At 39.8% G+C, this 17479-nt stretch overlaps 1 protein-coding gene across 10 annotated transcripts in view; it reads left to right on the top strand.

Moving 5' to 3' along the window:
- LOC124866709 (cyclin-dependent kinase 17-like) overlaps positions 1 to 17479 on the top strand; it is a 71735-nt gene that overhangs the window by 35574 nt on the left and 18682 nt on the right. For all 10 annotated transcript variants that reach the window (XR_007037890.1, XR_007037889.1, XM_047362629.1 and 7 more), the window contains 2 exons: positions 484 to 617; positions 5638 to 5763. Coding sequence is in view for 8 of the 10 variants with exons in the window: in XM_047362629.1 (XP_047218585.1) it covers positions 484 to 617; positions 5638 to 5763 (260 nt within the window). In the remaining 2 variants the exon portion in view is untranslated. The remainder of the gene's footprint in view (positions 1 to 483; positions 618 to 5637; positions 5764 to 17479) is intronic.

Below are 17479 nucleotides of genomic sequence, written 5' to 3'. Positions count from 1 at the left end.
GTCCTCCATAAACCAGCTTTATTAACTCTCAGATCAAATTACACAAAAGGGACTGTATTTGCTAAACATGTGACACCTGAGGGCACCTCATTAACCTGAATTTTATTTAGGGATAACACAATAAAATAGGCTGAATGAAAAGCATGCCACACTTTTCAGGTTTGTATTTGTTATACATTTGAATAGCCTATGTGATTTTTTTTTCTTCTTCATGATTATTAGTTACTTTGTGTTGGTCTATTATGTAAGATCCTAATAACATACATTGAAGTTTTTATGTGTGATATGACAAAATGTGAAAAAAATGAAATGAATACAAATACTTGCAAGGCACTGTATCATTATAAAAAATGGTGGAAAATGGCTTGTTTAATAAACAAATCAACAAACAAGACTGTATAAATCTATAAAAATGTATTTCTGAGCCTGCTTGGTTTGTTGCTGGATCGAAGAGTAATTGTTATCTGTATTTGTGTATTACAGGCATCGTCCATGAAAATGTGAAGATGGGTTCGGATGGTGAAAGTGATCAAGCATCTGGGACATCCTCTGATGAGGTTCAGAGTCCAGTGAGAGTCCGTATGAGGAACAATAACCATCGCCGCATATCTAATGAGGTAAATGAAGCTCAGAGACACACAAAATCTTTTACACCTGAGAGACTGCTCTTAGGAATTGGTTCTGAGGAAAGAACACCTGGACATATTATTCATTTGAGATTTGACACCAGAGGCTGTAGGAAAACCTTCTCTCCACTACTATCCATCACACTCTGTACCAGAACTTTAATTGTATCAGATTGCAGAGCTATCTGGATAGCTTGGACATACTAATAAATCAGAACAGTCTTGTTATTGTTGTATTCATATCCAGAGTCGTCCTATTTAGATGGTGTGAAGTACCACTATTTTGTTATGCTGCTGTTACTTAACAATGCAATTTCGTATAAAATATACGCTGTGGCATAGAAGATGGTAATTTAATCACCATCCTTTTCACATCCTGACTAAATAGGTTTGATTCTGAAACCTAACCGAGCAGTTTTAGTGCCAATAGTTTGTCATACTAAAACCTAATAAAATGTGATTAAAATGAAGTAAAGCCCAAACTTACGAGATAACAAACGAAAAAGAAGAAAAAGTAAAAAGGCAAAGATACGGGTTTTGTAGCTTATTTCTCTGTTTTTTAAAACCCTTTTCTTCCAGTAGCAGTTTTTCATCCAACTCTGATTTCTAGTTAAGAATTGTTATTTTTTCTAGCCTTTTTGCCCTAAGCAGTCGTTCTTTATATGATTAGAGCAGGACCAACATCACACTGTGTGTGTTGAAAAAGAGAAACAGTAAAAGTTTGTTTTTCTATTATTTTAAAACAAAGACAAAAGAGTGACAAAGTTGACAATTTGAACTTTGATCTTTATTTTCATATATCATCTGTAGGATTAGGATATTAGGATTACAGCAGTCATCATTAGTTACTATAAACAACAGCCTGTTTGTGTTTTCCCTACAGATATGTAGATACTAACATTAACCCTAGCATTTCCAAGACGTTGCCAACATTACCAAGGCTAGCATTTCATTACAGACAAAGGTTGAGGCCTTGGAAGGATAAAACGGGGCAACTTTGCTATAATACGTTTAGCCTTCATGTTATCTGCCGAATTGTCACTCTCTCTGTAAAAATATTTAGTTTGCTTTGTTATTACATTCCTGAATTAGCACTAAATTTGTTTGGGTTTATTTTTAAAAATGTAATGACTGAGTAACACATGTAGGTCACATGTCAACAACCCATTCAACTGAGTGATGCAACTACAAAATTAACTTTGCAGTTATTACATTAACTGTAACTGAATCCATCCTCGCCCCCTGGGATCAATAGAGAATATCTTTTTGTAATAAGATAGTCATCCATTTATTAATTTATTCATTCAAAGAATGAGTCATCCATACAATTTAAGATAAATTTATATTTCTAAGCAGCTAAACAAAATTCTTAGTAAAACATTTTTACAATACATAATATTTTGTCTTACAACCTTGATTAGGAAGAGAGAGAGTGCTGCTTAGCATGGGTGCTTATATGAATGGATATGATGATTATGCTAGCCACTATGCCTATTTGAAATGGACAAACTGCAAAAAAAATGGTTTATGTCCATGATATATAATCTTATTTGTGTATTATAATATTGTCGGCTGTACTTACATTTTCCAAAGAGTTACTGATTACCAGTTTCTGGCTTCTGATGGTTCCAGTCACCAGTAGAAATCCTCAGATTCAGTTCTCCAGCAAAATTTACCGTAAAGTTCTATGATAAAGTATTAATTAGCAATATTTTTGGGTCTTATGACTTCACACCACACCCTTACAACTAAATTCTCAGAGAAGGTTATTTCTTTTATCGCCGGTAAACTGCAGAATATTTGCAGCATTTGCTGTTTGTAATCAACACTGTACCAGCTGCAAGATGAGAAACAAATGTCACAGGACACCTTCTGTGTATCTTACAGATGCCAGTCTTTGACAAAATTACTTATTAATTGACTTTGTTTAATTATGAAAAAGAAACTAGCATAATTACGATTTTTCTGTCCAATGTTGGTGCATAGCCTGGAACCAAGACAAATTTTGGAAGCAGACTTTACATTTAGGATTGTCTTTGTATATATCTGCACCTCTGCTAACAGCATCCAGCTAAGGTTACTGTCCAGAACCTTTTTAATGTAGCACATCCCTCAAGCCTCAGTTGGTCTACATCTTCTGGAAGGAGCTGCAGAGTGATGAGCACAGCAGTATTACTGGAAATGCCTCTGAATGCCAAGCTTCTGACTGATGGGAGCAGTGGAAAGGACTCATTTAGAGCATGTTTACCACGAGGAGAGACAGGAAGAGGATGGAGGGGATAGTGTGGGAGCGAAACATGCTGGGGTGACAGGGTAATTATGGATGTGGAAATATTTCTTGCTATAAGGAAGACAGACAAAGGAATACACTTCTTGATCGGAGGATGATAGAAGAGGTTCGTGGGGGAATGAAGGGCAAAGAAAGAGAAAAGCAGTGCTTTCTCTCCATATCCATCACCCCTCCTTTATTCACCCCTTCCCCCCATCTCCCTTTTCCCCCTCAGGAATCTGTCCATTCCTCTGCTCCTCCTTCCCCTCCTCCTTCCTTTTGAGCATGTGGATGGCACACCACCACAGTGCCAGCCTACTCTCTCTCTCCCCCTTCCTGTGTGTGCGGTCATGTACCAGGTCATAGACATATACATTGTTGAAAGCGCATGTGTGTGTAAGTGCATCGAAAAACACATTTGATGAGGACAATGAGGGAGCTACGAGAGCTGATCTGCATTGTGAGTATGGGGAACACACTTGCGTGTTTGTGTGGGTGGGGGGGCTTTATTCAATCTGTAGTGAATGAGAGGGTTTGAGTCCCAGTGTGTTTGTTAACTTGTGACGATTGTTACCCCTTAAACATTGTTACCCCTTAAACAGGGCACATGAATGAAAGCTTTTCTTATCATAAAAGACAGAAGTTAAAAAAATGTATTAAACGAGTCTAGTTGTTCTTTTTTATTTTTTGGAATTATTTAGCTTTTGATAATGCATCATGGACACTATGATATGTTTACTATGCCTCTGTGGTGTCTCGATGCCTCCCGTCACTCTACTTGGTAAATGCTGCATCAGCTCAGATAAAACTTATAACGGCTCTGAAATCCATTTATTGTTACTATTTTATCTGCAAAGGTACACAAACACTCCTGTAGCCTGAAGATAATGTTCTCATGTAAATTTGCACAGATTATTTATTAAACGCTCCGTGTCACGCTGTGGAGGTGTTGGAAATTGGCCAATCAGCCACAGCTGCCATGGAAACAAATTGTGATTGGCACTGGTGAACATTTTCTACATGGGGAACATATAGGAGTCAATTCATTGTGAGAAATGATGAGTTGTTCAAGTTGTAAGATGCATACAAGAACTATTGAAGAGCACCTCTATAGTCACTGATTTAAAATAAAAAAACTGGTAAAAAATGTATGATGTATGGAGACATTTTCTGTAGAGATCTCATAATCCTGTTCTGAAATAAAATTATTATCTATTGAAATAATCAAACATGAACTTGGTACCCAAATTGCTGAACTCTGCAATGATTAGTTTGTGTTAAACAGTGCAGTTCATTGTACACTAAGTTGATCGTATATTGTATTGAAAATCAGTGGATGTGAGATCAGAATCGCTCAACTTTCCCTTGATCGATTCTAATTGCTGGCCAAATTCTAAATAATCTGGATTTTTTTCAAATTAAAATTGATAACTGGTACTGTTTTCAATTTGTAGAGGCATCGTCTAAAGGCATGTACTTTAATGCCCTATTTTGAGGTTGCTGAAAATCAGATAAAGCTAGGAACATAATATTCAATTCCTAAATGGGGATAATCTTGTGATTTCTAAATTTCTGCTGGACTGAGAAGTACTAACTCCATCACCTGCAGTGTGTTTTTCCTCTTTTATTTGGTACAATCCTATAAAAAAAAATCTGAATAGATCAGAAGTGGAATCTGCAGGTCAGACTCAAAGAAAACTGAATATCACTATCGGCCAATAAAAGTCTGATTGGGTGTCTCAATATATTATTTGTCATTTTAGGCTTGCTTCAGCATTAAACACAAAAGAACATCCTTTAAAAAGATACCCAGTGTCTGAAACTCCAGTCCTTGAGGTCTGAAATAGCAGGACCCCAGCCATTCAGGACTGGAGCTTGACACTCCTGACATAAAGTTTGCAGCTGCTTTATTACAAAATGACATGTCTTCCTGCTCTCTATTGAGCTATTGATTTTTGCATTTCAAGTGCACAAGCATTCATCACCTCCTTTGTCTTAACATGGTTTTATAATGCACTAAATATTTTCTGTCAGTGGTCTGCAGACAGAACTGTTAAGCAGACAAAGTCCTTTGCAGGTAATCCATAATGTTGTGGGGGACACCATTGGTCCTATGATTTTTTGCCGTCTGTATGGCATGAGCTTTAATGGTGCCTCAAATTGTGTGCAATTCAAAAACTATGGTAACCTTTAAAAACACTATTTGGCTCTGAAAATTTCAGTGTTATTACTTCTGCGCCAATACTCAGGATTTGCTCTCATTGATTATAGTTTTCAGTGCTGATAAACATACATAAAGAACAGGAATTTATCCGCCTGTGTTTACTGCTTTAGCAAAAAAATACATTGTTTTCAATGAATGTTCACAAAACACAAAAGTTCAGATGTTGAATGTTATGAATCTTACTTACTTCTCTGTGCTTGTCCGGTGTGTTACAGAGCTTGGGATGCGTTGAGCATTTTCTTTTAACTGTTTCTGTTACAATCATTTAAGTAGTTTTAATGTATTAACGGGACAGCTGTTTTAAATGGTTATGGAAAGTCATTTGTTAAAACAGAATTACTATTTATTACTATTTTACTATTACTATTTTGTACCCCGCCTCCTGCCCATAGACTGCTGGAGATAGGCACCAGCTTCCCTGCGACCCACTATGGAAGAAGCAATATAGAAAATGACTGACTGGTTAGAAATTGGTTATTAAATCATATTTTTGTCTCCCTTTATATTTTTTTCCTCAGGACATAAACAAGCGGTTGTCTCTCCCTGCTGATATCAGACTGCCAGAGGGCTACTTGGAGAAGTTCGCCATGAACAGCCCACCATTTGACAAACCCATGAGCCGCAGACTTCGACGCGCATCACTGGTCAGTATAAAGTGCAGTTGGATATAATTTGTTCTGTGCTTATATTAGAAGAGGCTGGTTTGATCCATATGTGCAATCGTTACGCATACCGTTGGTCAGTTTTCCTGGGTTTCAGTTGCTTCATTTGATCCTGTATTGTTTAAAAGTAAAAGTAGGATTTACTATCTGGTGCTTTGTGAGCCACTGTAATGGTTGATCGATGTTATTATATTATACCCACAGAGAGCAAGCAGAGAGATGCAGCACTCTTTCAAGCACACACTGAGTTATGCTACAGGATGTACAATGGCTCAGCAGGGGGCTGAATGAGATATTCTGTATTATGTATACTGGACAAGAGCATTGTGGGTATAAAGGGACCCCTCCCTTTATACCCACAATGCTCTTGTCCAGGATAGAGATGGGTGGAGTTTACTGCTGGATACACAGAGCAAGGGATAATGGGAAGAATAGAAAAAAACAATTATTAATATGCAAAATGTTCCTATGCATTATGCCTTTTATTCCTTTTGTACTCATTATCTTGGTTTTTATATTAGATTATGTTTCTGCCATCTCTCATATTTTCAGGTTTCTCTTGCTCGATGGTGTTTCCCTCACCCTCTTCACCGCACATTTGCTGTGTTAAATCAAATTTGGTCTCCTGCAGCAATACATATCTTCAAACTAGATTTCTAAATGCCTTGAAATTCGAGATGATTTGACCTCCGTTAATCATATTTGCTATAATTATTAAACAGGGCTACTACCCTGCCTTTGGCTCGCTTCTTTAAGTGATTTAGCGATGCGGCTTTTCTGCAGGAGCCTTGCAGAGATGAAAGGAAAGAATAGTTGAGGAGAGGTTTGCAGGAAAATAATGAAATCTGTACCATAGGAGATAAAACGTTGATTATAGTTACAGGAGTTTCTGTAAAATTGAGCTGTGTGGATTTGGACTTTTTTGGATCCATCTACCTGTGTGTGTTGCTGTGGGTCCTCTGGGTTGTTAAATGTTTGTGATGTAATAGATCAATCAATAATTCAGCAGCAGTGTCAGACTCATCTGCCGCAGCTCCTTTCCTGAATAGGATTTCACTCCAGGACACCTTGAAGTGAGCCACTGAGCAAAGATAAGAGGAAACAAAATACAGAAAGGGAATGAGAAGAGAATATTCAGTCTTACAAACAGGATGTGTATGTTTAAAACAGTTTTACCCCAACTGCTGATCTTGTGCAATGTGCTGGGAAAGCTAGATTTAAGTAGATATTCCTTTTTATTGTAACATTTTATACATTTTATTAGTCTTTTATGCATATACACATACTCCAGCTAAATCATGCCAATATTCTGCTTTGAACTATCGGTGTAATTGTCTTTGGGCTGTTGGTGTGCTTGTCAGTTGTTACCGTAACCATGTGTCTGGTGTCACATAACAGACGCCCTTATTTGAAACCTTGTATTTTGATCACCGAGCCATCTCCTGCGTAATGCAAGTGAATTTGGTTGATATCGGTTTTCGGCCATGGCTGTAGCACGTAGATAATCAAAAATTTAAAGCAGGGCAGTGAGAATCTGTGTTACATGGCACTGAGAGATAACTGATTGTTTTATTTCAAAGTGCCCTTCCATAATTATTGCAACTAGTTAAGATGTGTAATAAACCTCACAGCATTGTCTATTTGCTCTATTTAATCTCACAAGAAAGAAAATTTGAAAAATCCAACCTTTACCTTGAGTGTATTTATTTAACATAGTAAATGTTCCAATGTTCAGAAATAATTATTCTTTAAAAAAAATTATAACATTTAATATTGATTTTTGTTAAGTGTTTTAATTATTGTGCTGTGTATAGAGATGGGCATATTTAGGAGAGTAGCTCTTATCTTATAGCGATTTTTTGAATAATTAAAAATCATTCCATGTCTGCCTCATTTGAATGGCATGTTCTCCCGTCTTTCCCATATTGAACAGTAGCTAAGAGAAATGCACCTCTCTGTCTTGCCATACTTGTACCCCAGGGTAAAGAGCAACGTGCATTAGCAATTCAAGATGTTTTAGCTTTGATTTTTTTTTCTCATTCAAACAAATCTTAACTAAAAGTAACTAATCTACTCGAACTAAAATTAACAATTATGTGAGATATTGCTGCTGAAAAAAAAACCTGTTTATTTAAAATGTATTTAAATGTTACTGTATAAACTGGGCAGCTCCACATTCTTGTTCCCTGATTTTTTTATTTTCACTGAATGTAAACTGTCTGACATACACTATATAGATAGTTCCTACAAGACCGGGACAGGAGTAAGTGACTCCGGAAATGCGTCTTGTTGATAGTATACCGGTAAACGGTGTAACATAGGAAAAGCATTACGAGCGGCATTACCGCAGCTTTTATTCATTTTTTTCCCATGAGCTACAACTTTTTGAAGTGCTGGAGAGCATTACAGAGACACTTTAGATGTGTCGTTAAAAAGGTACGAAACAAAGATTGCTGTAATCAGTATAGATCCATATGAGGTGGACAAATGCAACATTCAACAGTCACCTACAGGGGTTGGACAATGAAACTGAAACACCTGTCATTTTAGTGTGGGAGGTTTCATGGCTAAATTGGACCAGCCTGGTAGCCAGTCTTCATTGATTGCACATTGCACCAGTAAGAGCAGAGTGTGAAGGTTCAATTAGCAGGGTAAGAGCACAGTTTTGCTCAAAATATTGAAATGCACACAACATTATGGGTGACTGGGTGACATAACAGAGTTCCAAAGAGGACAAATTGTTGGTGCACGTCTTGCTGGCGCATCTGTGACCAAGACAGCAAGTCTTTGTGATGTATCAAGAGCCACGTTATACAGGGTAATGTCAGCATACCACCAAGAAGGACGAACCACATACAACAGGATTAACTGTGGACGCAAGAGGAAGCTGTCTGAAAGGGATGTTCGGGTGCTAACCCGGATTGTATCCAAAAAACATAAAACCACGGCTGCCCAAATCACGGCAGAATTAAATGTGCACCTCATCTCTCCTGTCTCCACCAGAACTGTCCGTCGGAAGCTCCACAGGGTCAATATACACGGCCGGGCTGCTATAGCCAAACCTTTGGTCACTCATGCCAATGCCAAACGTCAGTTTCAATGGTGCACGCAGCGCAAAACTTGGGCTGTGGACAATGTGAAACATGTATTGTTCTCTGATGAGTCCACCTTTACTGTTTTCCCCACATCTGGGAGAGTTACGGTGTGGAGAAGCCCCAAAGAAGCGTACCACCCAGACTGTTGCATGCCCAGAGTGAAGCATGGGGGTGGATCAGTGATGGTTTGGGCTGCCATATCATGGCATTCCCTTGGCCCAATACTTGTCCATCAACGACCGACGCCTCGCCAACGACCTGAACGAGTTCTACTGCCGCTTTGAAAGACAAAGGGACAGTCCTGCAACCATCCCCCACGACACCCCCCAACAGCTGCAGCCACAATCCACCTCCCCAACCTCAAGAGGGGCCTTGGCACCTCCAACCCCCACCCTGACGTTCACCCCCACCAGCCCCCTACCCACGCCGAGGACGGCTCTTTCCATCCAGGAGAGGGACGTCAACAAACTCTTCAGGAGACAGAACCCCCAGAAAGCTGCCGGTCCGGATTCTGTCTCACCAGCCAGCCTGAAGCACTGCGCTGATCAGCTGTCTCCAGTCTTCACAGACATTTTTAACACCTCACTGGAGACATGTCATGTGCCAGCCTGCTTCAAGTCCTCCGCCATCATCCCTGTTCCCAAGAAGCCAAGGACCACAGGGCTTAATGACTTCAGACCCGTCGCCCTGACCTCTGCGGTGATGAAGTCCCTTGAGCGCCTTGTGCTCTCACACCTAAAAGACATCACCGACCTCCTCCTGGACCCCCTGCAGTTTGCCTATAGAGCCAACAGGTCTGTAGATGATGCATTCAACCTAGCCCTTCACTTCATCCTCCGGCACCTGGACTCCACAGGAACCTATGCCAGGATCCTGTTTGTGGATTTCAGCTCTGCCTTCAACACCATCGTCCCAGTTCTGCTCCAGGAGAAGCTCTCCCAGCTGAGTGTGCCCAACTCCACCTGCAGGTGGATCACTGACTTCCTGTCTGACAGGAAGCAACGCGTGAGGCTGGGGAAGCACGTCTCTGACTCCCTGACCATCAGCACCGGTTCCCCCCAAGGCTGTGTTCTCTCTCCTCTGCTCTTCTCCCTGTACACCAACAGCTGCACCTCCAGTCACCAGTCTGTCAAGCTTCTGAAGTTTGCGGACGACACCACCCTGATCGGACTCATCTCTGATGGTGACGAGTCCGTGTACAGATGGGAGGTGGACCATCTGTTGGACTGGTGCAGCCAGAACAACCTTGAGCTCAATGCTCTAAAGACAGTGGAGATGGTTGTGGACTTCAGGCAGAACCCAGCACCACCTGCCCCCATCACCCTCTGTGACTCCACAATTGACACTGTGGAATCTTTGCGCTTCCTGGGAACCATCATCTCCCAGGATCTCAAGTGGGAGCCAAACATCATCTCCCTCATCAAGAAAGCCCAGCAGAGGATGTTCTTCCTGCGGCAGCTGAAGAAATTCAACCTGCCAAAGACTATGATGGTGCACTTCTACACAGCCATCATTGAGTCCATCCTCACCTCCTCCATCACCATCTGGTACGCCGCTGCTACAGCCAAGGATAAGGGCGGCTGCAGCGTGTCATTCAGTCTGCTGAGAAGGTGATTGGCTGCAGTCTACTGTCGCTCCAGGAACTGTACACCTCCAGGACCCTGAAGTGGGCAGGGAAGATTCTGGCTGATCCCTCCCACCCCGGTCACAGACTCTTTGAGACTCTCCCCTCTGGCAGGAGGCTGCGGTCCATCCGGACCAAAACCTCACGCCACAAGAACAGTTTTTTCCCATCTGCCACCAGCCTGGTTAACAAAGCCCGGAAACCACCCTGACATTCTCCCTTTCCCCCACACCCCCCCTTTTTTGCTGACAGGACATTTGTAACCTGTAACTCTATGCGTTACATTAACGCTCAGCTTGGACTCCTGCTTTACTTGCACTGCCATACTTGCACAATGATCACCTGCACTGTTGTATTGCTCTTGCATCTTATACTGCTCTATACTTACTCTCACTCACTTAAAACTGTGCACATATATTTATATTATATTGTAGATATGTTTATACTGTTTAATTTGTACTGTATTGCACCGACTACGCCAAAACAAATTCCTTGTATGTCCAAAAACGTACTTGGCAATAAAGCTTTTCTGATTCTGATTCTGATTCTGATGGGCGCGTCACTGCCAAGGACTACCGGACCATTCTTGAGGACCATGTGCATCCAATGGTTCAAACATTGAATCCTAAAGGCGGTGCACCAATACATACAGCAAGACTGGTGAAAGATTGGTTTTATGAACATGAAAGTGAAGTTGAACATCTCCCATGGCCTGCACAGTCACCAGATCTAAATATTATTGAGTCACTTTGGATTTTTTGGAGGAGCGAGTCAGGAAACGTTTTCCTCCACCAGTATCACATAGTGACCTGGCCACTATCCTGCAAGAAGAATGGCTTAAAATCCCTCTGACCACTGTGCAGGACTTGTATATGTCATTCCCAAGACGAATTGACGCTGTATTTGCCGCAAAAGGAGGCCCTTCACCATACTAATAAATTATTGTGGTCTAAAACCAGGTGTTTCAGTGTCATTGTCCAACCCCTGTATATAGACATTGTGAATTATTTAATTCACAAAAAAGTGCCTAAACTATGGAGAAACTATGGACCTCAAAGTCTTTGGGCCTTTTTAACCTTTTTTTCAAGCATACGTGGTGCAACAAGCAGAAATGTGTACATGTATATTTTCCTGTATATTTATTCCAATAAACAGAGCAGAATATATACGTATTTATTTTCGAATCCCAAACAGCTCGACAAGCTAGATTAAGGTACAATAATAGTTGTAGACTGATATGTCACAAATTGCCATGTACAACAGCATATTTCATAACTTTGTGGATTTACTCCTAATAAACAGTTGCATGGTAGGTCAAGCACAATATAACATCAGTTGAATGCAATAAAATGATTTCTGGTTCATGCACATTGTGAAGGTCCAGCAAGGCTCTGGCTGTGTTGTACTTTTCATTTATGTAACACCAGTCCTTCTCATATCTGTTGTAAGAAGGAAGAGTACATATTGCTATTATCAACAGAGAAACAGAAATAATGCAGATATTAAAGCACAATAACAATAAATGGATGAAATATGTCAAATAATGCATTGCACCGTCATGACTGAATGATTTTTTGTATTTTAGTAGTTCTAATACAATATAGTTTATTAATTGAATATTAATCATTACTATCACAAAACGGCAACATTTTCCTATATACTGTTTATCAAATTACCATTACTACCTAATCTGATTGCAGATACATAATGTCGGACAAAGCCTGTACCTTTTCACGTTCGTTTTATTTGCAAAGTTTGCTCACCTTCACTTCTTCAGATTCTCGGTGTATAAAGAAATATTCTCTTTACTGTTTTATCGCCTTTGTGTTTTCCCCCCTTAACCCAACAATACACAACCATCGTGGTTCTCTTACGCGCCACCAAACAAAGTGGAAAGCTGCTTCCGTACTATCACAGTGGCGTTGGAGCACCCGGATGTAGGTCGTGTGACGTCATGTGGGAACTATCTTTTGTCAAAAGTATTGGGTCACATCAACAAATCTGTGGGTTCTGGTGTTACAGTCACTTCCATGGCTGCAAGTGTATAAAGTTTAGAGTGGAAACTTGACTGACTTGCACAGAGTTCTGACCTCAGCCTTCTTGAACACCTTTAGGATGAATTTGAATGGAGGCTGTAATTCTGGTTTTCTCATCTAACTATAAACACATTCCTAAACCTTGAGGAAGATGTTTACAGAATAGTTGGAATGGTGGGTCCATCAACAAATTGGACCTTATGTATTTAAAAACAGGATGTCATCAAAGTTCATGTACATGTAGAAGTAGAAAGACAAATACTTTTTGCAATATAATGTATTTCTGCTTCAGCTGATAAAATAAAATAGTAAATTGGAAACTTAATTTTTATTTCTAAAACTTTTGTTACTTGAATAATAGTGGTAATTCAACATGTTTACAGGTTTGGTTGATTATACCTCTGGGACCTGGACGCGTCATGTTAATTAAAGGGTTTTCCTTAACTCCCACCTCTCATTGCCATCCTCCACTTCTCTTTGCAGATAGCTGTCATTTTCTCTCTCCCACTCAAACACTCTCAATCCATCTCCTTCGCAGCATTAAGCTTTCTTATAAGCAGCACATAAAAGAACCACAATTGCAAATGAAATGTTGTTCAAGTAGGGAAGTTTCTTCTCAGTGCACATTTTCATCAAAGCTGCAGACATTTCAGTTCTTGCATTTCCTGCTTGAGGTCCATCTATACAACTGTCTCCTCCTTCTCTGCACAGACTCATGTAAAAACGCACTCATATTGTCCTGTGTCCTGTTACTTTAATCTTGTCTTTAAAACAAGTTCTGACCTAGTTCTGCTGAGTACAATCACTGGAGCGTTGAGGAAGAAATGAACCCATTGCCATCGCAAACATATGCAAGCACACTCACACTCACTCACATACTGCTTGCAAGTGCACAAAGCATTAGGTACTCAGAGGGCAAACCATTTGCAGTAAGTAGGCTGCAAAAAGCTTAGTCTTTCTTGGTTTTAGAGATGCCTGAAGTAGCAATATTAAGAAAATGTATAATGTCTCTTGTCTATTAATATTCTATTATAGAAAATGGTTAAACTGAGGAAATGTGGTGCTCATGTAGATTATTTTGCACTTTTAATTTTAGTTTGCTAATGAAAATGACTCTTGGCCTAAAGGGCAGGGTAGCTTTAGCCATGGTTTCTGACAGCTACTGTCAATGACTCAGACAGGAGCTGCATGTTTTTGTCATTTTTATTTGTCATTTCATTTTATAGTGTATAACAATTTAAAGTGTTGTCCCTTAGATGCAGATTAACAAGATTTTCTGTTTGAATGGGGCAGTGATGTGCTTTAGGGATGTCCAGATTGTAATGTTTTTTTTTTTTTTTGGCCCTGATACCAATCACAGTAATTTTAGTCTCACCTTCCACAAGGTTTAGGAGTATGCTTTTAATTGGACCTTGCTTTATGCATGGCTATACCATGGTATTAGACTTTTGTTTAAAGAAACACAAGATATTGTGACTTTCTCTTCTGTTCTCGGTGGGGTCAGACACTTTTCCACTCTCTCCTTGATCCTCCCCCATTTTTTGCCCTGCTTCAGCTTTTTGTCCATGTTTTTCTTAGAGCCTCTGTTCGCATATCCTCTTAATTTGTTCATTATGGATTTGGTCAGCTGGTCTCTCAACGCAATCGATAAAATTTTCCCGACAGGAAGACAGGGTAAAGGGGAACCCTCTTGTCCAGACGGGACATTCTTCTCCAGATACACAATGGATTCCTGGCAGCAGTGGAAGATTGTGTGCCTGACAACAATGTCAGTTGAGGACGTGGAAGATTTGTACATAATTGGATTTCTGATAACAGGATTTCTGCTTTTTGGAGTTGGCGGTGTTGTGGAATTTTCTTATCAAAGTGGGTAGAAGTTGACTCATAACAAGAGAAAATCCGGACTTTGTCTTAATAAGTTTTATTCAAAAGCATTCAGCGTTTGAAGACCCTGACACTGAGGTTAGTCAATGAAACAGAGCCCCGATCAACATTTACACACAGTATTTATACCAGAACATGACAGTGTTTTCTCAACTTCAAAGAGTCTGTGTTTTACGACCCCAGACACTTCTCGGGTTCAGAGGTGACTAGGTTACCTAGGAACAACCATCTACTCTCCCTGAGGCATCACCCTAACAAATGCCCTTAACCATTAAACTTCTGATAATGGCTTTTACAGCTTCCTCCTCTAACACAGAGGTTCAGGGGAGTGAGGTAAACCAAAGGTCATACATTGTGGAATGCTTACTGCAAGAATTTCCATCACACTCCTTTCTTCTGATTACAAGATAATCACAACTAAAGGAAAATTCTTCAAAACCAACACCCCTCTCAGCTAACAGATAATCCAAAGCCATTCTAGTTTGCAAACTCATCGTTCTAATAGCTTAGGCTGATTGAAGTATAAGTTGTGACCGTATGTAGTAAGTGAGCTAGATAACATACTCCAGACCAAGTAGCAGGCAGATACAGATATGATCTATTTCCACACATCCAACCCATGTTCTTAGGACACGAAAACCCATCTCTACTAGGAAAAGTAACAAGAACCCTGGTTAATTTACTTGCCATGCCATACAATTAACCTCCATCCGGTAAGGCTGTAAGATTAAGAGTTAACACAAAGGGATCTGGAGCCAAAGATTCTGAAATAGTATAAGGATCAGTCCTGACAGGACAAGGTCTAGATGTATTAATGTGGGTCAAGGCACATGAAACTGGTATAAAAGTTTTACAACCCTCCGTCTTTCCAAGGAAATAAGGTGTACTTTCCTCCTGTGTAATACAAATATCTGGATCTTTAATCGGATTTCTAATACCCCGAATTCTATAAAGAGTTCCTGTAGAAGCACACGTTAAATTAGTCTCACTAGCAAATTTACTAACATTTCTGCTTTTTCTTACAGTATAATTCCTCACAGTTTTGATGCATCAGTTGCCACCAAACATTATCAGTATGATCATAGTAGTCAGAAAAGTGATGAATCTCTCTTCGAATCCGCTGATGAATATTATTAGTCAGATTAACCACACATTGTCTTTGCTGTACCTTTCCCAAAATGAACACAAGAGTTATAAAAAAATACTTGCAATACCAATCATTAGCATCAGAACAGACCATCTTCCATTTAACTGCACCGTGACCTTGAAGTGGAATGTCCTTTCTTCTGGTACTGAAAGCAAACAGTTTTTTTTCAAAGAAAACAAATTATAAACACAACTTAAAAAACAAAAAATCCTGCTGACTCTCCTGAGTGGCTTCAAGCTGCCCTGTTACCAGTCTGGTACAGGTGGGCGGTCGTAGGAAGCTCCTCTAGAAATATATTTAGAAACAGGAACTCTAACCTGCTGGAAGTTAGGCTTCCATAGTCCAACTAAACAACGGTGGAAATGAACACATTCAAATTTGTAATAATACCATAATGATAAATATCAAGCAATAAACATAAAAGTTAGATAAAAGCATCCGAGATATCCTCCTCAGAGTCAGTCTCGCTGTCAAAGTGGGAGGAAAGAATCTCTCACTGTGGTGTGTGTGCAGTGAGGCAAATGACCTTATGATTTCTAACTTTCAGGCAATGCCATGGCCTTAAGTAGATTCTGAAATATCGTTGCACTGCCCAAGGGATTATTGTGCCCTTGTAAGAACAGTGTTCTTCAATCACTCGCCAGTGATCAGCTTACAGTTCTTTATCTTGTGGTGGTCCGCTGTCCTCACACCTTTCAGGCCGTGGAAGATCCAGTTGGAAGATGACTTGCGTCCTGGAAGCCAGATGAAGCTGGATGATCTGGAGCTTTCCTGCAGCTTTCCTGCAGCTTTCCTGGGTGTCTAGTAGGATCTGATATGGGCCATTCCAGCGCCTGGACTTCCTGTGTTTTCTCCTAGATTCTCTGACCAGAATCCAGTCCCCAGGAATAAAGGACTGGAGGGTGGAAGTGGCTGTTTCTGGTAATGCAGCCTTCACCATCTGTGAAACTTGAGAAAACACAGTGGACAGGTTTTGACAGTAAAACAACATCCTATCTTCACACAAAGATGTGGAAGAAAATTATCTTGGCAATATCCGCATGTCCAAATTAGGAGACCTGCCACACAGCACTTAAAAAGGACTGAGATTTGCCTGTGTCCTTTGTCTCAATCTCATATAAGTGAGAACAATAGGTAGAGCCTTCACAACACTTGGCTAATTTTCAATTCAAAGTCCCATTCTCAAACCTACGTGCTTAACTACATGAACTTCATCAAAACATCCAACAAAATCCAAAGAATTGATCTTCTGACTTCACCTGATATACTAGCAATGACCATCAGCTAAATATTCTGAATATCAAAAATGTGACATGATGTTTGAGGAAGGTCTGATTACAGGTCAACATTTCATAATTTCAGAATACCCACAAAGAATTTCAAAAATGGTCTAATCTGTGGAGATATAAAATTTCACAAAAAATCAACACCATAATTTCAGAGAGGTTTTCAGAATGTGGTCTTAGGAAGCTATGCACCATTTATATAAACAAAGTACAACATCTCTTTCGCATTGTCACTAAGTCCTCACTGGAGGTATGAGCTACCCTTTTTCCCATGAGTGCTAAAACTTTTGGAACCCCATGTTACTTTATTCTGACATTCCCCTCTTCTGGCGCAGGGTCCAACCCATGCGACAATCCAGCAAAAAGTTTGTACAAAAATGTTCTAGTAACCAAGATCACATAACCTAGAACCAAAGAAATGAATTCTGACATAACCATGTGTCATTATGAATTTAACGAAAGCAACATAAAGAAAAAAAAAAAAAATCCAGATGTTTTTAACTGCAATTCAGTTCCAGTAACAACAAAACACAAACTTTAATTATTCAGTTCATCGATGTCTCACTTAGAAATTAGTCACATCCTAATTTGTCTTGTATAAAGATGAGTATTAGATTAATGGACAT

This window comes from Girardinichthys multiradiatus, chromosome 1 (genome assembly GCF_021462225.1).
Source record: "Girardinichthys multiradiatus isolate DD_20200921_A chromosome 1, DD_fGirMul_XY1, whole genome shotgun sequence".
In the NCBI taxonomy this organism is placed as follows: domain Eukaryota; kingdom Metazoa; phylum Chordata; class Actinopteri; order Cyprinodontiformes; family Goodeidae; genus Girardinichthys; species Girardinichthys multiradiatus.
Note: the sequence above shows the minus strand (reverse complement) of the source record. Positions and strands in the feature narration are given on the sequence as shown.